Source organism: Poecilia latipinna, unplaced genomic scaffold, assembly GCF_001443285.1.
Source record: "Poecilia latipinna isolate Pla-1442-1.1 unplaced genomic scaffold, P_latipinna-1.0 Scaffold278, whole genome shotgun sequence".
NCBI lineage: Eukaryota > Metazoa > Chordata > Actinopteri > Cyprinodontiformes > Poeciliidae > Poecilia > Poecilia latipinna.
This window is the reverse complement of record NW_015112894.1, coordinates 152430-174306: the sequence shown is the minus strand read 5'-3', so window position 1 is coordinate 174306 and position 21877 is coordinate 152430. Positions and strand designations below refer to the sequence as shown.

At 41.2% G+C, this 21877-nt stretch overlaps 1 protein-coding gene across 2 annotated transcripts in view; it reads right to left on the bottom strand.

Moving 5' to 3' along the window:
- Positions 1 to 395: 395 nt before the first annotated feature.
- The window catches only part of nova1 (NOVA alternative splicing regulator 1), a 33664-nt gene continuing 12182 nt past the window's right edge, over positions 396 to 21877 (bottom strand). For both annotated transcript variants that reach the window (XM_015033739.1, XM_015033740.1), the window contains exons 2-4: positions 21591 to 21734; positions 7640 to 7806; positions 396 to 7131 (exon numbers count right to left, since the gene is read on the bottom strand). In XM_015033739.1, coding sequence (XP_014889225.1) covers positions 6112 to 7131; positions 7640 to 7806; positions 21591 to 21734 — 1331 coding nt within the window. In that variant the 3' untranslated portion in view covers positions 396 to 6111. The remainder of the gene's footprint in view (positions 7132 to 7639; positions 7807 to 21590; positions 21735 to 21877) is intronic.

Genomic DNA, 21877 nt, shown 5'->3' with positions numbered 1-21877 from the left:
CAACAGAACCCCCCCCCCAAAAAAATGCTTTTTTTTCTCTTTTTTTTTTTACAAAAATTAATCAAAAGAATACAAGAAAAAATGAGTACATTCATTAGATTAGATCTGGGCTTTCAAGCTGTGACAAAAATAAAAAATAAAAAAGAAAGAAAGTGGCATATTCATGAGGTTCCAGCTGAGATCCTGAAAACACAAAGAGCCAATGCACTGAGTAACATTTTCACGTTTGCTTGTTTCACATTTGTAATCCTCCTCTGGATCTAAGAAAGAAAGAAGAAGAAAAAAAAAAACATTATAAAAACAAAATCTTCTCAGATGACGTTAGAGAGATGAGTTCGACCCATGAGAAATCCGATCTCAGATGCGTGTTCATGTTTGTGTCTTTTTTTTTTTTTTTTTTTTTTTTGGGCCAACATGACGATAATGAGCTCCCTCCCAACTCACAACATAAGGATCCAACAGTTTTAACATGAGGTGAGTTCAACTCAAAGAGATATACATTTGACTGCATGCAGCGTTTATGTCTCTGAATGTTGCGAGACTCCTCGCAAAATTTTTAGACTTTTTTTTTTTTACCCCCCCATTTTTTCTTTTTTTTCCTCCATAATTTTTACTTTGATACCATGCAATAGAAGACGTGCAAAAAAGATAACACCGAACTCCACAAACACATCGTTTGATTGTTAATGGCTATGTTATGGATGCTTATAACATGTTATGCTTAGTCCATGCTGGCCTATAGAGACATTTGTGAGAAAAAACAGCGGTACTTAAGCCACAGGTCAAACGAACACACGAGGGATGCATGGAGTGTAAAACAACATGGATCCATAAAAATCACAACCTTTAACTCTTACTCTATGTACCTATGGGATAAAACAATGCACAAAAAAGTTCTTTGTCCTTTGTTTTCTTAAGTAATGCGTTTGATTATCTTTTCTTAACTTAAAAGATAAGTGTTTGATTGGCACTTGATCAGCACTTCTAAACAAGTTATTGATATCTAACATTTGATCGCACATCTACAAATTCAGAAGCTGCGGAGGTCTAGTTTGGCACAGGTCATACTATGGAGTCTATTATTTATTACTTTTACTATCTTACCAATACTGTATAGCGCTCTATACACCTCGGCTTAACGCTCCACCCCGTCGGAGCTCTAATCAACAGACCAGACATCTTTTCCACTAAAATATTTTTGTATAGTTTACTTATCAAATAGCAGCATTTTCATAACTTACAAAAAGAAGTACATGTAAACCTATTCATTCAAAATCTTAGTAATTTCAAAGGTTCATACAACAGACATAAAACACAAAACAGGACAACATGCTACTATATTGCTTCCAATATTCTTAACATTTTTCTTACTGTCAAACTAAATCATCAGTGACAGAAATATGGACACCGCCGCTCGATGATGAGGCATCATAATGCACAAACAAACTGCGAAGCTAATCTTAGTCAGGCTTAGTTGGCACTCTCATCATCCACACAAATATAACATAGTTTTCACATTGTATTGACAACGCTGGACTGCATTTGGACTACAAACTAGAATAGCTACAATAAAGTACATATAGATCATATGACGTGACATATTGTATTCCACAGAAATGAGCTCTAGTCATTTTTCAGATAACAGGATATGCATAAAGGATGTCACTGTTTCGGCTTGAGGTCACAAACAAGTTCCCACGTTGCTCTCTCTCTCTCGCGTGTCTTATGCATTCTGTCCGAAATATTTTTGTTTAGAGCTCGAGCTCGGCCATCGGATTGATATTCGTTCTGCCAAGATTTGCCTTTTAGTTTTGAAAAAAATAAAATAAAATAAAAATAAAAACAAACTAAAATTTTTTTCCTTCCTTTTAAAAGGCCAAACCTATTCCCCCCAACCCACAAAATCTTTCTTCGTTCTTCCCGCTGAGGAAAAAAAAAAATTGACACTTTTGAGCTAACGTTTGCTGGTTGGTCTCGGTGGGTGTCACAGTTTTGGAGGCAGGTGTTTTTCTGTGCATTTTTAGCCTTGTGAACTCTGCGGCCTGGGAAAACATTTTCATACCCCTACAACCCCGTAGTGCATAACTCCCACCCACGGCGCGTCCAACACATCGCCCATGAGACGACAAGACAAGAGGAAGGAGAAAGAGGGGGAGAGCACAGTGTAAGGAGGGAAGGACGGACAGACGGAGGCGGCTTGGGGACGCAGGAGGAGCCTCAGAACGCAGACGGGAGGGCGTGCAGGGGAACGAAAACATCGGGAGGAAGAGGAACGTTAATGGGAGGGAGAGGAAACGGATTTTGGCACAATGTATGGATCAGGGAGCTCTGAAGGAGAAGCTCTCTGGAGTCCAACAGTCCAGTTGCATTGATAAAACACCCCCTTGTTTTGTGCTTTTATCTTATTATATGCTAAAATCTCGGGCAGTAAAAGGTTCGCTTATGCAATGATTTCACAGGTGGCCAGATTGTAGTTATGGATGACTGTGAGTCCTTCCAAGCACAGAGTGAAAGGAAGAGACGTGAGCTGGGAAGAAAGGCCCACCGCTTGTATTGCCACGCAGAATGTTGACACACAAAGAGTTGCTTGAAAGTAGTTTGAAATCTGCTTACTTCTCTCTCTCTCTTTTTTTTTCTTCCACACACGATTCGTCAAAAACAAAAACGTCCATTCATCAGATTCTCCTGAAAACTGGGAACGTCTGAATTTCTTTCACACAACTCAGCACCAACCCTCACAGCTTTGCATTAAGGAAGCTGATCACAGAGCTTGGCTTGATGGCGACTATATCGGAAATGTCCCTTAGAGCAACAGGGAGGCGGACGTACGACGACCGGGGAGGTTCAGTTTGGGTCGGTATTAGATGGGTAAATTTAGTAAAGGGGAAAAAAAAGTCAAAAGACGCAGGTGTAATAAATACATGTGTGGAGAAATCCTCTCTGTTGGTACAGTAAGGCAGAGCCGGCCCAAGACCGTACGGGGCCCCAAGCAGAATTTCATTTGGGGCCCGATTCCAGTTAAGCCCCTCCACCAAGGCACCAGTAACGCCTCTTTAAACTGCCCAAGCTTGATTGTTTTCTTGTTCATTCTTTAGTAATAAGACAACAGTTACTTCTTAATCACAGAGTGTGTTTCACTCGACCTTCAAATTATTTGCTTTATTCACATTATTTGTCTGTTAGGCACCAGCGTAGACAAAAGCAGGACAAAGAAAAAAATGAACAAAAAAAAAAAAAAAACTAGCATTAAGACCATTAACTAGAACTTAATCGTATTAATTCTGATTAATTAAACATAGACAAAATTGTGGGTAAAAAAAAAACGACTGCATTAATTGCAGTTCTCTTAAGTTTTTGGCACATTGGTAAAACTGTTCCACACCCTCCAGCCCAGTAGGAGGCAGTAATGCACCTTAAGTCTAAAGTCAATGAACAGGACATGTGTGAGCTTGGTGAACAGTGATGGAGGACTTGGCTTGGTTTGTTGGGCGGAAATATTTTGGTTTTTTCCCCCACAAAGGCAGCTGAAACAAGAACATGGTTGTGTACAGCCTACACCTAGACTTCAGAGCCAAAGAAAGCAAATCTATATCTGACCTGATCACTTAAAACATGTAGAAATCTACTCACTGATTTAGTCATGAGCCAAAATCAATTAGGATTGACAAACTTGCCAAGTATCGCTGATTAAAAAAAATAGATTAATCAACATTAATTAGAAAACTTCCAATTAATTTGAATAATTGCGTTCCAGGACTACTGCTGGAATCAAAGACCATTTCTCTCCACATGACTTCAGTTACTACATTTGCCAGATCTTAAAAATAAAAATAAATACATTTTTTTAAAGACAACATTTAATTTAAATTTTTAAAAGAATTTAAAACTCTTTTAGAAATTGCTAAATCTTCTGAGCGACGTTAAAGATAGACATATGCTTTCTAAACACTGATGCATATTTGACGCTTTGAGAAGTCAAGTGCTCTCTGGGGCCCCCTGCTGGCCTTGGAGCTCTACGTAGTTTACTTAGGCTATGCCCTTGGATAAAGGTTTGTCAAAGAAACTTGGGATGGAGGCTATATGCTAACGTCTTTTTAAAAAATTGGCATGTCCTTGATATGCTAACCTAATAGAGACAAGATGGCCATGTTTGGAGCGTTGGGCCGGCTCTGCAGATTGGTTTTGATCTTGTGACATAAATGTGCATATAAAGATGTATTCACACCCCTAGCAGGACAGACACACTTTACATTGCGGTCTAAATGCCTCACAGTGCAGTCTTTAGAGAGCCAGCAGACTCAGGATGAACGCTATGGATAGCAGCACAGAGGGGGTCAGATGCAAAGTAATCTTGGAGTGCTTCAGACATTTGGCCTGCCACTGTCAAGACAAGCAAAGTGGCAATAAAAGACAACAATCCAAAAAACACGTCACGTTTCATTATATGCTCCACTCGAGCATTAACGTACGTTGGGAACAATAATATTCTGCTTAAGTGAGCTGCAGAAATTTCTCTTGTCGGCATGTCAATTAGGAAGCATTTCTCACAGAAAAGTGACTCCAAAACTTCGCTTTCTGCTCCACGTTGGGACTATTTGGTACCCTTACAGAAAAGGCAATAGCTTCTTTGTTCACAGATGTAGGTTCTTACAGCTCTTCTTATAAAAAAAATGCTTTTGTAGTGCTTTTGTTCTCTTCGCGAACTGCCACTGCTTCCAGGAAGTCTGAGCCTGTAGATAATTCTTGGGTGTCACGAATGTCTGGCTAAGGCAAATAAGTATGTCAGGTGTTATCTACTGCAGGATGTTCGGCTTGTGTTATAAAACAATGGACTCATATTAGAACAGCCGGACTGCTTTGACTCACAAAATATTCTGAATTCAATCAATTGTCATTAGGTAAGAAGCCGGGTCAGATCCAGTGGGCTACCAATGGCTGGACAACACGACGGCTACTTCGAATCAAGTAAAAACTCAAGTTGTGGAAACGTTTGAATTCCACGGTACAGGAGGTACAAATCTAAGCCTATAGCACCAAGAAAGGGTTCGTCAACAACATATTTCTTTGTGTTTGTAGCAGTGGCTGAATATGAAATGATGTTCTAGTGTTTGTGCGTTTGTGGGAGCGTTCTCTATGTGTGTCTGTGTTAAAATATAGATTATACATTCCTGTGTGTCTCCTCTGTCCTCTCGCATTGATTCTTCAACCCCTGAACTATACCTGCAGACGGCAAGAGCACAGTTCAGACTGGGTTTGAGTTATACATTTCTTTCACTGCAACACAACGTTTGATCCCTGGAAAGGAAAAAAAAATTAAAAAAATAGCAACAGGCTAAAATTGTTTTTACATTCAGATCAACCTGCGTTCGCAGGTTTAAATAATCTACTTGTGTTTGAATGAGACTATGTCAATAAGTTAAAGGATGAAAATATAAAATACCCAAATTTTTTGTCATTTCAGTCATGAAATGAGCTAGAATTCGACACACGTCAACATAGATGCGCTTTTGTTTGCTTGTAAAGAAATTATACTTGGATTGCTGCCCTAAATAGCTGAGATGAGCTCAGGTGCTTGTCATAAAACCTCTCCCTTGGTAACAATGCCTTCTGCATTGAACACAAAGAGCAAGGTTTGTAAAACAGCTCTATTAGCTGGCCGGATCTTCATCTGATACGCTCAGCTCACCGGGAGCCGAGGTCTCAAACCGACTTAAATCCAACAAAAAAAAAAAAAAACAAAAAAAAAAAAAAAAAAAAAAGAACAAAATGAAAACAGTAATGAGGTTTTAGAGGAGGGTGAGACTCCGCAGCCTCACTCCTGAATCTGCAACTTGGCAGTGGACCAGTTCAGCTTACTCTGATCACCATTGTCAAAAGGACTTGACACAAACTTTTAAAAAACATCAGGACTTCTGTCCTAAAAACACACTCACAAATCACACACACTTATCTTGGTTGTCTCCCCCCACCTCCTCCTTTGTAATTCTCTCGTTTGATACTGAAATATTGAACATATATTTGGACATTTCTTTTTTTCTATTCTTCTTGACTCTCTTAATTCCTTTCTATTCTCTGTCTTCATCCTTTCCTTCTTTTGTCTTCGCTTTCGTTTTAGCCCACCTTCTGTGGGTTGGTAGCGCGCACGCCCTGCTCGTACGTGATCCGCTGGCTGATCAGATACTGCGCTGCTTGTGTAGCGGCCGGCGACCCTGTTATTGTAACTTTACGGTTCCGAGTACCTGGAATGAACTCTCCTTTTTTGGAGATCTGGATGCGGGCTCCTGTCAGCTCCTGGTACTCTACCAGTGTTTTCCCTCCTTTCCCCAAAATGGCGCCCACCAGATTCTCGGGCACAGCAATTTCAACCACGTCCTTGGCTCCGTCTGCCAACTTTTCTGTTGCCAACAGGGAGGAAGCCATCAATGGGGATGAAGCATTTAGGTAACCGTTGGAAGCTCCAGTAGCAGCTGCTAGCGAGCCCAGGGAGAACCCACCGAGGCCTGTAGCGGGGTGGCCGGCACTGCTGGAGGCATCATTAGCGTAGGAGGCCAGTAGGTTAGCTGCAGCGGCAGCAGCTGGGTTGGCACTAGCTGCCACTGCAGCGAGGACTCCAGAGGCAGCTGCGGGGTTGAGACCCAGGCCCAGGGTGTTAGTGTTGTAGCCATAGCTAGCCAGTGTATTCAGGGCTGAGGTGATGGCCAGCAGATCGTTGCCAGAGAAACTGGACATGGCGGCAGGGAAGGCACCCATTCCTGTCAATCCGGCCTGACCCAGAAGGCTGGAGGCAGTGGCAGCTGCTGCGGCTGCGTTGGGCAGCACCTCGGCTGTGTTGGCGTAAGGGGAGCCGGTGGGGTTGGAGTTGGCCACTGGACCCGAGACGTTGGAGTAGCTGATATTCAGGCAACTGCTGCTCTGAGGGTCCTCCTGGATTTTCTGCACAATGATTTCCACAGCCTTACGGTTCTGTTCTGGCTCTCCGCTGATGGTCACCACCCGCTCCTGCAAGTTGATGCCCTCCGGCTTCTGAGAGAGCTGCACCCAAGCTCCCGACTGCTCCATCACCGCCTTCACTGTGGCACCACCCTTACCAATGATCAGCCCTGCGGTGCTATTGGGTACAATCAATTTGGCCTGCAGAGACATAGAAAGATTGTGGTAGCAAAAGCAGGAAATATGAGCAAGATTGCACAGCATTAATGGTAAATGGATAAGAGGAGTATCTCTAACTGAGTCAGAGTACTACACCAGCCCTCACTCTACTCAGCAGTTTGCTAATCCCTGGGGTTTAGGCTGCAGCTGCCACACTGCCACATGGTTCTGTCTAGCTATGGAAGACTGCAGGTAAAAATAACCCCATACACTCACATTTTCCTGACCCTACCACACTGTAGGTCACAGACCACAGAACAAGTAGGATAGGTAACAACCAAAGTGTTCAGGAGCTGCTTCACACCTTAACGCTCCTATTGTTAGAAATATTAGGCATTGAAACCCTTGGAAAAGCTACAGCTGCTTTAAAAACTTTCCTTTGTGTTCCTCAACTAAACTATAAACAACTACTGCATCGGAGAGACCAGCTTAGGTTCGCAACCGTTTGTTCCTTTTCAAGGATCTAGCTGCCAACTCAACAGACTCTTACCTGTTTAACGCGGTCAGGGTTAACCGTCGTCTGTGGTTGCAATATGCTGACAGGTTCTGGTTTCTGGGCACTCTGGGGCATCTCGCGGACTTTCTCTGCAATGAAGTTGTGGACGCTATTGAGGGCTTCGACAGTACCTTGTATCAGACAGACTCGTTCAGTTGTTCCTGTGATAAAAGAGGCAGAAGAGGACAAACGTGATCAATGGGCGACAATTACAGTCCTCTGAGTGGACACTTGGCGAGCAGATTTGAGGGATTTGCTTGTGGCTAAACTAAGATCTACATTTGTAATTAGAAGTCCTGGATGCAATGAATGGTCCTCTACGTTAAATGGAGCTATTCTTCACTCTCTCCATTTGCACAATCAACTGAGAAACAGCTGAAAGAGTGAACACTGCTTAGTTAGCGAGCCACGGGGGGGAGAAGGATTCCTCTTCGATGATGTAACACTTACTGTGCTGTAATCCTGAGCCTGTCCTTGCCTTGCAGCGTTAATAGACTAAACACACATTTGTTCTTCCTCCAGGCTTCTTTCTACGCCCACATCGACGACCCAACTGGCATTCTGTTGCCATGGTAAAGGGCCCAAGCCATGGAAACAGGTGATGCAACACCAAGTCTTTTATACTGGCTTGCACGATTTCTACAACACTCTCCTTTTTATGTATCCATCTTGCTCTTGGCAACATTTGCCTGTACTTTGGAAGAATGGAGGACGTCTACAGATTCTTTTTTGTGTGTGTGTGTCGGCTTGACGTATATCTGTGCAACCCGAGAGAAAGGTTTGGATTCCTACTCTGAGTAAAATCTGTAAAAAAGACCACCTGATGAGATGATATTTAACAGGTTTGCTGTACAAGTCTGCGTCTGTCGTTTACCAATTTACATGCACTCAGGACAGCCTGAAACCAATAGAGAGAAAATGCATTTGTCAGATTTAATCTGTGTTGTGCTACAGAAATGTTGAATAATGGATGTGGACAGACTGCTGGTCAGTTTAAGCATCAAAAGAACTGAGAAGAAATTCTGTGTTCAAAATTGGAAACGACACAAGGCGTATTTGAGTTTATTTCCTCGTTTTGTTCTAGATGACAAGAAGAACGTTATATTTCTTAAAATAATCCTTCCTGTAGGATCTGTGGAGAGTCTCTTCCATTGCTTTCTCACACACAGTGAGAGTAGATTTGGTTTTCAATACGCCGGCTCACCAGCAGCTTAGGACTCCTTACCAAAGAAACATTTATCACAGAGGAAATTAATAGCCAATTTAAACAGCAACACTAAGGAATAAACTGTGTACAGTAATTATCTGGCAAACGGTTACCTTGGAGAAATCAATATGCATAACTAAATGCATCCATGAGTCACTATGCGATGACTTGAGGAAGTTTTCAAACTTTTCTAACTTCCTGTGGCAGTGCCGGAGTGATAATGTATAAGCAGAAAATGGAGATCTGTTTTCCGTCGTGTTAGCAAAAATAGACACAGACTGTATAAGAACTGTCTGAAGTTAAATCAGACTCAACTTTTCCTGTTGTAGCTTATTTCTGTTTCTAAAGGCCTGAGTGCTGAGACAGAGAGGATGAAACAAAAGATAACATATATGTCCTTAGCTTCTGGTAGAATTTGGGTAAAATGTTTTGGACCCCATAAGCTTTTCACCACAGTTTGCTGGAATATTGGCCCATTCCTCCAGGTAGGTTTGTAGGTTACCTTCCTGACACACACATCTTTTCAACTCTTCACAAATTTTCCATGGGATTGAGATTAGGACTTTTGCACAACCACTCCTAAACATTGACTTTGAAACTAATTTGCTGTTTTGCTTAAGGTCGTTGGATATTTGCAAGACTCGTATGCTCAAGCTTGATTTGAGCATACGTGATGACACCGTCCTTGTACTTTATACTATTCTTAGGTTTGCTTGGTCATTATGGTCAAACACTTCAAAACTTTGTTCCTAAATACATTTGCAAAATGTAATCTGATGTTTTACGTAGTCTTTTGAAGCAATATCTTCCCGTCGCCCCATGTCAATGCAGGACTCATAATGACTCTCTTATCAGCGTCAACCAGCATCTTCATAAGGTATTTTGCATTTGTTTTGGGGTTGATAATATTGCACTAAAACATATTTATACCTGGGACAGAGAACCCGTCTCCTTCCTAAACAGTTTGACATTCCCATGATCTTCCCGCTGTATTTCTGTGTAATACGGGTGGATACGGCACCTCCAGGCAAGTAAATATCTGGATATAACTGCAGTGTTCCTCGCTGCTGTTTTATTTAAGTGTAGAGTTTCAGTTAAGCGCAGCTTCTATATCCAGAAGCAAACACAAGCGGGTTAAAATAAATCCAGAATACTTACCGACTGCCACAATACTTTTTTCTGTTTGTGTTCTAGCGTTCTTTTAGAGCTTTATGAAACAAGCAGACTTGCACACTTTGACATATCTCTCTGTCACTACAAGTAGAAATTGGGGACTTTCATGTTCATCCTTTAAATTACTACAGGAAGAAGCTCTTTAAATCTGGCCTTTTCTTTAACATCAACCTGTTAAACATGGTAAGAGTTCTAGGTTTCAAAGTGCTAAAGGAAAATGTGGATGTTAGATTTTAGGAAAATTAATGGAGTTCGATCTGTTGTCTGTACCCGCTTGTCCTTGCGGGGTTGAGCAGGATGCATCTATTCTCAATGGTGATTGTTCGAGAGGTACACCCTTGAGACAGGACTGTGCTTGTACTCTCAGTTTACACAAACTAATTAACCTGGGATGTTTTTGGACAATGGGGCGCAGCCAGAGTACCAGGAAAGAACTGACAAAAGCACAGGGAGAACGCGCAAACTCCACGCAGAAAGACCCCAGGCTAGGATTTGAACCCAGGACCTACTTGCTGCAAGGCACCAGTGCTAATAACTGGTCCACCATGCAGGAATTACTGCAGAAAATGGTAAAACTAGATATTTTCTTGTTTAACAATCCCTTTGGTAGCCTCCATTATTGTAGGTAAAAACAAAATGCATAAAGATATCAGAACCAGAATAGAAGAAAGAACCAGCATATGCGTACAGGATCATTTCCATGAAGTATAAAAAAAAATAAAAAAAAATATGCGACTTATTTTTAAGTAATTTTCTCACACTGGGCGGCCTCTCACCATGCCGCCTTAGATGCAGAAGAATATGAATTGGGTCATCTTTAGCTAAGCAGAATACACTTAGAAGATGCATAGCCCTGAGTAATCTTGCTTATTGCTTTTTCTTCGGTTTTCCCAACACTAAATGCTGAGAGAGGAAGTCGCTCTGCTTGGAACAGTAATTTTGAGTTACACATCTACGCAACCCAAAGGCTTTCAAAGACTGACATTACATCTCCCTAGACAGCAAAGGTGCTTAAATGCTGAAGCAGAGGCCTCTTGCTGTTGATGAGACACACAAAGAGGACATGAAACTCTCTGGATCTCACAATAACCTCTGTCTGGTTTTTTTTCCACTTCCTGAAACGTTTGCATCAGCTTTCGCCTCGCTTTTGTCTGCAAGAGTGAGGCGTTTCGCGGTGATAGGTGTGCGCGCATCGAGTCCCGCTCGGAGTTTGCTCGTCCTACTGCTGTCATGAGGGGGAGAAAAAAAATGTGTCAGGGCCCCGGAGAGCACACATCTCTGGCTCCAGCTTTCCCCACAGGACCAAAGCCTCTCACGTTCTCCATCTTGATAACAAAGTGCAAAAGTTCCAGCACTTCTCAGGCAGCTGGCAGACGGTTTCCGAGATGAAAATCTAGCACAGAATGAGCTTTGTTTGATTTATTAGGACTGCTCACACCGCCACACGTAGAATACCCCCGTAATTACTGTCAACACATCAGCAGCTTTCCGATGATATTATCCCTGCTACAAACCGAGCTGAAACACTTTTATTGCAAATGTCAAAGCTGAATATATTCATCGCGTCACATTGTTGCCATATGGGATGTCTGTAAAATGTAAGCAGTCACTTCAAAATGTAATCTGGATCTTGTCTGCAGCAGGGAACTTACTTGGATTCATCAACGGATTAAGACGATATAGAAGATCCCAGTGCTGCCAGCATCATCCCACACTAAACTGGTTATAGCTGACTGTTCGACAATTCGTTTGTCAATGTATGTTAACTGTCCTGCAGTTTTGTTAATTTGTTGAAAACAATAAATATATCACACCGGAAAAAAAATAAAAAAATAAAAAAAATAAAAAAAAAATGTGAGACCTTATTGTTAATCTTCCATTTTCACCAAGCTAACCAGAAACAGTTGTGGATTACATCGCATCCCAGCCAGAGGTTCGCACAATCCGTGTGACCTTGTATGAAAATCAACATGCTCATCGCGAACATTTGCTGTCATGTAGTCTAGTGAAATAGGTCTTCAAAGCACAGATGGATTTGCTTTATGTCCAATGTTTTCCTCCATAAATGGTGAGGAAATGATCAAAGTTCCACTTTGGGGGACTTTTATCCACCAGGACGGATAATAATGACGTCTGGTCAAGAGGTGCACCAGCTTGGTAAAAACCAGCCTCCTGTTCTACGCTTTGCTTCGTACATGTACAACAAACTTCAGAAAACCACAGAGGTGTACGACTCCAACAACAAAACCAAAGACATATATATTTTTAAAATTGTTTAAGATAACTTTATTAGTGAGTAGCACCATTAGGGAAGCTAGCATCACTAGTAGCAGCAGTCTCTCCTCTCCAGGTCTTGAATTTTTCCCTTTCAAGACCCTTTTGTCTTATGAACAAACTAATATTTCCAGATCCTGCATATTCCATGACAGACAGAGGAAAGCACAAAAGCAAAAGCAACTTCCTGTAATCCAGATAAGCTTCTGGTTGTCTGCTGAAGCTCCATGCAGCTCATCTGTCACTCAGTTATCGCTGTGCAAAACCTTCTAAATGTTTGGTCTAAGCATATAGGAATTAAAACATCTCCACAGCAAGCCATGCAGCGCAGCAAACTGCTCATTCAGTTATGTAAACTCACTTAAATGAAGCTGTTCTTCCTACCGACGCTTGTCAGCTGCTACAACAGAGCCAGACTTTGACGGCCTCTCCTCCCTTTGCCTTTTCATACCTTTGTAGTTTTGGTCATTTTGAACCTGACTTGTTCAGGAGAGATGTCTTCCACATGATGTCAAGTCATCAATTTGTCCCAGTTTTTGGAGATTCCATTGAATTTGCAAAAGATTAGTTAGCCCGGAGGAGATCCCAGAAAGGCTGAGCATCTTAGAGCAGAGCTGCTTTCTTTTATGGTGTGAAACATGGAGGGAGTTCTGTCAGCCTTCTAGGAAACTCAGAGTTAAGGTAGGAATGTAGATTCCCTTGGAGATGCACACAGAACCTGAAATTAGTGACAGTAGAAGATGCCCACTGCGCTTACTGCTAATACAACATGCTAACATTTAGAAACTTCAAATCATGTCATTGATTAAATGAATTAAACACAATCTAACAGTGTCTCCTTGCCCCCCACACACAGTGGAACGTCACCTCTGCTCCTTGTATAAATAATCAGTGACCTCTTGTGGCAGGAGGGATAGAATAAATGCTGTTAATTAGTTTCCCAGAACAAACAGAAATGAGTTAAATAGACACCAGCAGGTCAAAGTTTGACAGAAATAGGGATCAGAAATCAGCCACAGATCTCTGAAGCATCTCTACTGCAAGTATATAAGTATTTTTGCTTTTTGCCTGAACTATTTCTGAATGCTATGCGAGTAAAATATTTCTGACTTGGAACTCAGAACAAGAGTCAACGTATAATTTAGTGAGTCACAACACCAAACTGGAATTAAACCTGATGATTTAATTCCAACACGAGAAGCAAGAAGTTCCTCAGTACGATACGGCTGCAGGGCGTATGAAACACACATTTAGTAATTATCCGTTTACGTGTAGCTCTTACTTTTACCCGGAGAGGATTGTGTTGTCTTTATGGGTAAATATATCGGCCTAGCTTTGGTTTGTCCAAAATGTTGAGGAATATCTTGTTATGGGTTTGTGTTGCTAACAGCCGGCTCACTGATTACAAATGCTAGCGAATCCCACATGCTTCCTGACATGGTTAAGCCGAATACAACGTCACTCTGTGACCCGGGTTCCAACTTCTTCTGCAAAGCAAACATAGTAAAAACCCGGTAAATAAAGCCGTATTCCTAACTAAACGACCACTTCCCCACATCTTTTCTTCCTCCTTCAGCACAGCAGCTAATCGTGAACGAGCCTTTCTGAACGTCTTAATGGGAAACAGGACGAAAGCATCAAAAGATGTTCGAACTTCAGGTTTAAGTTAATGTCTGTTTCTAGCTTCGCCGTTCCAGATCTTTTCAGAAACGTTCTGTTACGTCGTCTTCAGGTCGGAGCTGAATAATTTCCCAGGGGGATTACAGCTGCCTCTGCTTAAGGCTGTCACAATCATATCATTTTAGGAGACAATTAATTGCCGTGCAAATTATTGCAATTAAAGATTCAATTATCTTTCTTGGAAGTCACTGTTATAGTAAAAGCCAACTCATAATTTATTGATTTACTTCACACTTATGAGAAATAGCTGCATCATTAAAAAAAAAAAAATCATATTTCTTGCCTTTGAGACTTTGTAGCGTGGAAAAAAAAAAGTACTACAAGATGGCGTCATTGAAAAGGCAAAATATAGAAGTAGTCCATTTCTGGTCATTTAACCTGCTTGTTGCTATGCAAAGAGTTAATATGCGGTATCAATATTCTGCCAATTATTATTTCAAAAACATTGCTCTGATCAGCAGACCTTTACAAATATCAAGAACTAAAGAAATCCCAGCAGTTGTCGCCGTGCTGAGCGCAGCATCAGGCTCGTCCGCCAGGTCAGCAGACAGTCAATAGTAACATCTCTAAACAAGATGTTAGCGTATATCAGATGAACAATAGAACGACGCAGCAACACAACAACTGTTTCAGATCAAAGTTGAGCCGTGATTCACCAGAGAGGCCCAGACAAATGTGGGGAAGTAAAAGCTCCAGTTTCAGTCCGTTTACAATCCCACCCATGACGTCATTGTAGAAGGGATGAAATCAGCATCGAGACATGAGGCGTTTGGGAAAAACCCTCGTCTCTGCGCTTGCTGACATTTCTAGCTTTCCTTTTACTCTGTTTTCTTTCACACAACCTCACTGTTTAATTAAGTGTTTTTTGTGACATTCCAACAACAGAGTGTTATGCTGCAAACAGTGTGTGCATGTATTTGGCTGGTGAAGCTGCAGAAGGCAAGAGGCCGAAGTTTTGTTTCTAAGTTTAAGTCCAAAAGGAGAACTCCCACAGCCCTTTTTTGCAGCTACTTAAATATGCGGATGTGTGTTAGTAGGTGTGCGTAGGCCGCCTGCATGAGCGAAACGCAAAGTGCAAGTGGGTGAATGCGTAGTGTGTCATGTTTATCGTATCTCTAGCAACTCAACAATGCACCAGAGAACATGGGCTCAAGCCAGAGAATGAGAAGAAATCAAAATCAGCAGCGAGGTGCAGGGAGAAACCATGCAGAAAAACAAATAACAAAAAAAAGAAATAGATAAAAATGAAGTATGACATCATCGCACTTGGCCTAAAACTCTCCTAACTACCAGGAAGCAAATCTAAGCACAACAATGATCGGCAAGGAGGGAAGAGGAAACTTGGCGTGTGTTCGAGCAGCTTGAGTACAGCTGGGAGAGGCTATTTCTGGGCCTGCCCCTTGTCCCCTTACCCTCCTGCAATCATGCATCATCCACTCCCTTCACTCTGTCCACTCATTCATCTTGGTAACTGCAGGACCCAGTTGTACACTTCCCCATTATGACATTTAATTCAGGTTTGATTTCTTCTGCCGGGCGGCTGGGCGACGCATGGAGGGTGGGAGGCTGACTGTGAGCCGTCGCGGAGGGATTTCAGGACAAAATGGCTGCAATGCTTATTGACCCTTGATTGGTTTGGTCTGCCATCGTGAGTGTGATTGGTCAGCGGTATGAACTCGGTGGAACATTGTTAGAACGTTTTGTTTTAAGGCCAGAGATGCACCGCTCCGATTGGAAGGTGTTCCCTTGATAATCGTTAATCAGCAGAATGTTGACATATAAATATTCAACTTCTTTTTAATTTTTTTTTAATTAGTGGTGGGACTCAGTTAAAAATTTTAATTGAGTTAATTATAGAGTCTGTAATTTACTCAATTAATCACATTTTTAATAAAGAACTATATATCAACAAAAGAAGCAACATTTTCAATTCAAAAACCCTTTTTGCTGCTAAATTATAACACAAAGATATTACAACTTATTAATCTGTTTTTTAGGTTATTCAACTATCAGATTTGTGCAAAGTGCTACTGTAATCACTCAGCAATCAGGTTTTCCTGGAATCTGCTCATTCACTGACAAATTCTTTGAAAAAAAAAAAAAAGAAAACCTTATTTAGAAACATGGATGCAGACATTAGCGTTGGAGACGTCTGTGCTGCTGTGACACGTTTAGCATCGAGATGCTATTTTATTTTAGGCTTGAACAGCTTCGCTGGTGGGATCACTGGTTTTAGCACAACTTACACATCGCTACTTTGCTGTGTGTCGCTGTTGTTTGCGGATGTCGCTCGTGTGTCAGATTAACAGGGTGTACCAGAAACGCACGAATACAAAGGTTCTGGCACGAACTTTTGCATATTAAGACTAAAAGCGATTAATTTCAAGCTAATTAATGAATTGAAATGAATGCACTGAGGTGGCGGACTGATAAAGACAGAACTCTCACACTGTCCAGTCTGTTAAGACACCAAATAACAGCATGTATTTTGATGCACTTTTTAAAGTTTAATTTTTTTAAAAATCAGATAAAGGTGAAGGAAATGTGTTTTTGTGGGATTCTCTTGTGTTAGTTAATATTCTGTTGCATTCAAAATCATCTGAACCATGTACTTTTCTTAAATGCTGCATACTGATGCAAACTGACTGGTGGTCTCTCATGTTCTTAGTCACTCTTTGACTAGCCTTTAGCTTTAGCCTCAACTAATCTATAGTTATATAAAACAAAGAGAGCTATCGGCTGTGAGTAAGATTCTAACACTTCAGCAGAAACTCATTTTAAAAACCCATTACTATCCCTTTAATGATCCCTTAAACTCTTAAATTTGAGTTACTTTGTCGTCGCAGACCTTTCAATCTGTTGACACTTGAGGCAACAAAGTTTCGGCTGCACCGACTTCCACAAAGCGGGGCTTTACTGTACAACAGCAGCTGCTTCGTTTTACTTGTGTGGGCCAGAGTAACCACCCAATCAAATTCCTGCCAGCACCCTCTCCCTGAACTCCTCTTCTCACTCATCACAATAATGAGTCGGGGGGATGGTGGCGAGCAGGTGGTGGCCTATGAACACATGCATGGCTTAAAATGAGAAATAAAGATACATATGACTCGTTTTATGTGTTTGGTATCTACGGAGCATTCCCTCAAACGTAGCTGTCCTCCCGCGCGCGCAGCGCCCTTCATCATGGCGAGCAGAAACAGGGTGGAAGATAAATTTTTAGAAAAATATTTGCAAGCACATGCCCTTCCTGTCCTCCCCTCAGTGATTTCTTGCTGCAGTTCACTTGAACAGATAACACACATTTCTGAAAGAACAGGCCAGATCTAAATTACGTTCTGTGTTTTATTTTTTTATCCAACTCGTACCGTTATATTCTGTTCCTGTAAATGTTTCTATGCAGGGGGGATGGGCAAAAGCATATCACTTCCTATTGTTCTCACAGTTAAAAGGTAATTTTAGAGAAATGAAAGCGAAAGTGCCACAGCTAAACTCCTGATGCTGCACACTGCCAGTCAGCTCTCTGAAAGGAGGCAGCTGCAGTTTCCCCTTGCTTCCAAAACAAATTATTTTGTTTGTGAATTATGGTCATAAATAACACAGATAGTGGAAATGAAGTGAGTCATATTCAGTAAATTAGATTCAACATTCTGATGAGACTGATTTGTCAGATTAAAAGTACCTTTTGAAAATAATATCATTCCAGCAGGCATTAAACATACTTTTTATTAGGTCCACATTTCTATCAAAAATTGTTTTTTATTGGTCTGATGTAATATTAAAATTTCAAACTCATGTTTTTATTAGCTGTAAGCGAAAAACCATTATTACAAACAAAAATAAGGGCTGTCAAAATTAATCTATATAATGTGTTTCACTGAGTGATAAAGCTCCTAAAATAAATAGACTTTTCAATAATATTCTAATTTATTGAACAAGTCTGTCTCCATCGCAACAACATATTTACTAAGGTTCCAGAATGTTTATTAAATTTAGAGGACAGTCTTATATTTAATGTAATAATTAATGTGCTATTTGTTTTTAATGGGAATAATTGCTGCTATCCTGCTTTATGTCATACCATAAGAATCTCATGCCAGCCCATTCCCACTACAGAAGCTCAGTGCAGTTATTTATAACTCGGATTGCGTTCTGGGAAACAGCGTTTTTCTGCCTTTGTCACCCAACAGCAGCAGTGAATTCAAAATATGAAAACATCTGGATTATCACCTGAGTAAACAGTTCATTTGTGAGCATGCTAACAAATTACAACTGCTTGTTTCTTACTTTAAGCACCAATCTTGCTTTCTAAATGTACCTATGGTTGATAAAATGTCTACAACATCATAAGGATTATTTGCTCGCATTGGTTCTACGGAGAACATCTGGACCTAATAAGCAGCGAGACGCTTGGCACCTGTTATTTGCAGCCGACTCACAAACCTCCTCTGAAGCATGAAGGACAAAGCGGCAGGCTCCTCTATGAATCAAGCGTTTGGTGTTTGGACGGTAAGATGTATCGGCGCTGACCTCCACGCTGACAGGGGTCACTGAGCTGCATGTGCAACGTTCTCCTGTTGCCATATTTGAGTGATACTCTTTGGTAGAATGAATGCTTAGGATGTGCACCTCTGCATATCCAAACTATTATTTTAGGGGAGAAATGCACAACAGCAGCCAGGCACAGACTTTTGTGGGGATTATCAGGCAGCTTTGGAAATAAAATCTGCAACCTTTGGGGGAAATTATTAAAGATGATTATATAAAATCAACTTCTTTGAGCTTTAAATCATGTTATAATGTTATTCCCTCATCAAAACCTGGAGTGTTGTTTTGATTCTTTCATGCATGTTTGAGAAGTCTTTTAATCTCCCATAGCAAAACCCCTGCTTGGACCGAGCGCCGCCTTCAAGATGCAGCTCCTCCTCGGAGTTGCAGTTTCCAAGCTTCCAATCTTTCACCCCACAGAGCATCCCTTCCCCCGTGACTCCCCCACTCAGCTCCTTCAGACTAGCCAGCAGCAATTAGCAAACACCTGCTGGAAATGTGCATCTGCTGACCTCTTTGCTACATCTCAGGGAAATGCTGGTAAAAAAGTTTTTTAAAGGTTCATAGTTGAGCAATGTTGGGATGGCTCCTTGAAGGCAGAGTTTCAGACAGAGCAGGAGTTTTTAAAGAGGCAAAGGTCCAATTTCAAGGCATTAAATTACAAAGTCAAAGGTTTTAAGTCATATTTGTTATTTAAATATAGTTGCTGCTCACTGCCAGTCGATAGGCTGGAGGACGGCTCCTGAACTTCTCCCTTCCTAACAGCAAACACAGTTCTGAGATATTTCTGGTCCACAAACAATCCTGGTGAGATACCGGAGGCTGCCGACTGCAGGCTGTCTACCTGACTGAGAAGCCCAATTAATTATCTAACTAACATCAGCTTGTTATGCTTCTGTCACTCTATGGAAAAATGTTTTTTGTGTGTGTCTAATTTTAGCGGGTCTTAATTACAGCTTTCAGCTTCAGTAGTCAATGTATCAAAACCTAAACAACAAATGTATGTTACAGAGATCACTGTTATCAGTAATAATCAAAATGGTAACGCCACCTAAGGAACAACTGTTGTTTTTCTGTTTTAAATAAAAACTATGTTTTACATTTTTGTTTTTGTTTGAGTAAAACATGAGTGTTTTTGGTTGAACGCAGCAGTGGGGCATGTTTCCCCTCCCCCACTTGTTGCGGTGAGCTGTCAGCTCGTATGTCCAAAGCTTTACCTCGTTTAAAGAAAAGTCAGGTTGGCTGACATTTCAACTCCTGACACGACTCCATCTTGTAAAACGTTCTTGAACACAAGCTAGCGACAAACACAGAGTCTGTCTGTAAAATATCCAACGGCTAACGATGAGGGAGGTAATATGACTTACAGATTCATTTTATAAAATCAGGTCCATTAATCGAACCGATGGCAGACCAAGGTTTATAATACTCCAGACTGAGTTTTCTCTGGCTGCATGGAGCAATGAGTAATGCCCCTCCCCCACCTCTTGCTGCACATTGCCAAGGAAGGTGTCCACATTTTTTCCTGACATAGAAAAAAAAAAGATGGCAGCTTAAAAATATTTGTAGACATGGACAAAAACATGCACAGTCAGAGTGTGCAAAGTAAAGAATTGCCACCTATCACTATTACTGAGACAATGCTATTTTATATCTGCTGACTAGCTGAACAAATAGATAACTCAGCTAAATAACCAGCTAACAATATTAGCTTGTTATTTTTGTTTTACCTCATAAACAGCAGTAATAAGAAGAAAAAGTGAAATAGTTGTGATATTTATTATGGTTAAAATCACAGCCTGCATGGAGTTTGTGGGTTCTCTGCTCTGACCGTTCAAAAACATAAATGTTGTCTGTAATAAAAAGTCAAATTTATCATCATACATTAGTGCAAATATAAAAAAAATTCCCTACAAACATTTCTAAATTGGCACCACAAAATCTGTCATTTTGATAGCAAAAAACACACAAAAAAATCACAAACTCCTGGAGGGACAGCGATTTATTGATATTTTAACAATTGAATTGGTTTTAACAATGTACTGTGGCACAACCGGCCCTTTAAGAACATTCAGATATTTGATTTGGCTCAAAATAAAAATTACTTTGACAGCCCTGATCTGAAGTAATCATACTTGGAGAATCCTTTACCATACAAAGTCCAGATGTCATTTTCGCCACATTAGCCAAAGAATTCGCGTCCCTCCTTTCCAAATACGGCAATTACATGTAAGCTGTAATTTTTCTGAAGGTTTGAACAACTGGCTCAGCTGAAATAATCACCTCTCCACCTATTCTTCCAGAACAGATGACTAAATGACACCAAAATAGCGTCAGTATATCTGTTATTTCACCTGAGGGCAACATACGCACATCTCCTCTGTCACCACCAAATGGCAACCAAGTCAAACTCTGTCAGACCTCTCAGAATGACAGCTTGCTGAACTAAAGCCTGTTGTTGTTACCCTATAATGTCTGTTACAGCTCAGAAGGATTTCGCAACACAGCGGTGGCTGGAAGAAGTTCGAAACATCAATATGTAATGAGAGAGAGAAGTGAAGCTCGGCTCCAGACTTTCAATCAGTTTCCTCTCCTTCATTTAGCTCAGATGCTAGAAAAACGCCCCGGCGCCGCAACAAACTGTCACCAGTGGAAGCAACGAGAGCGGGATGAAGCGGCCTGTCAGATTCCCCCCTGAGCAGCTGATTAGAAGTCAAATTAACCAACCTCTGCTGCGGGTCCGGTAGTGTTACAGCAGCAGCTCAGAGAGCCGCCATTTTGAAAGCGACACATACTTGCTTCAAGGTCCCATCAGGTCAGATCGCAATCGCAAATTCTTGGAACGACACCAACACATCGAGTTGACACCAGATTACTAGAGAGCAGACGTGCTTTGGACAAGCGACGCATCCAGATCCGGTTTTATTCTCGAAGACGCTTGAGTTCACGGTGTGGATAAAAAATATTTTTTGTGCCAAAGCATCTGATGAGTTGGAGGACTCCTGACATGCTTATGAGCCGTTCTGATTTGTCAGTCTGATTGAGTGAGTGAGTGTTCCCTCTTACCGGGGTAGAAGTCTTTGGATTTGGACAGCTTAATGGTGGCACCCGTCTCTTTCTGCAGTTGTACGATGGTCTGGCCACCCTTGCCAATTATAGAGCCGGCTGCATAGCTGGGGATCAGCACCTTCAGGAAGTACTCACCCTCCTCTGGGGGAAAGACACACAAAGTGGGAAAAAGGCCACATCATGTACAGCAGCTCTACGCATCACACACACACACATATATATATATATATATATATATATATATATATATATATATACACAGAGTGACCACAAAAAAAAAAAAA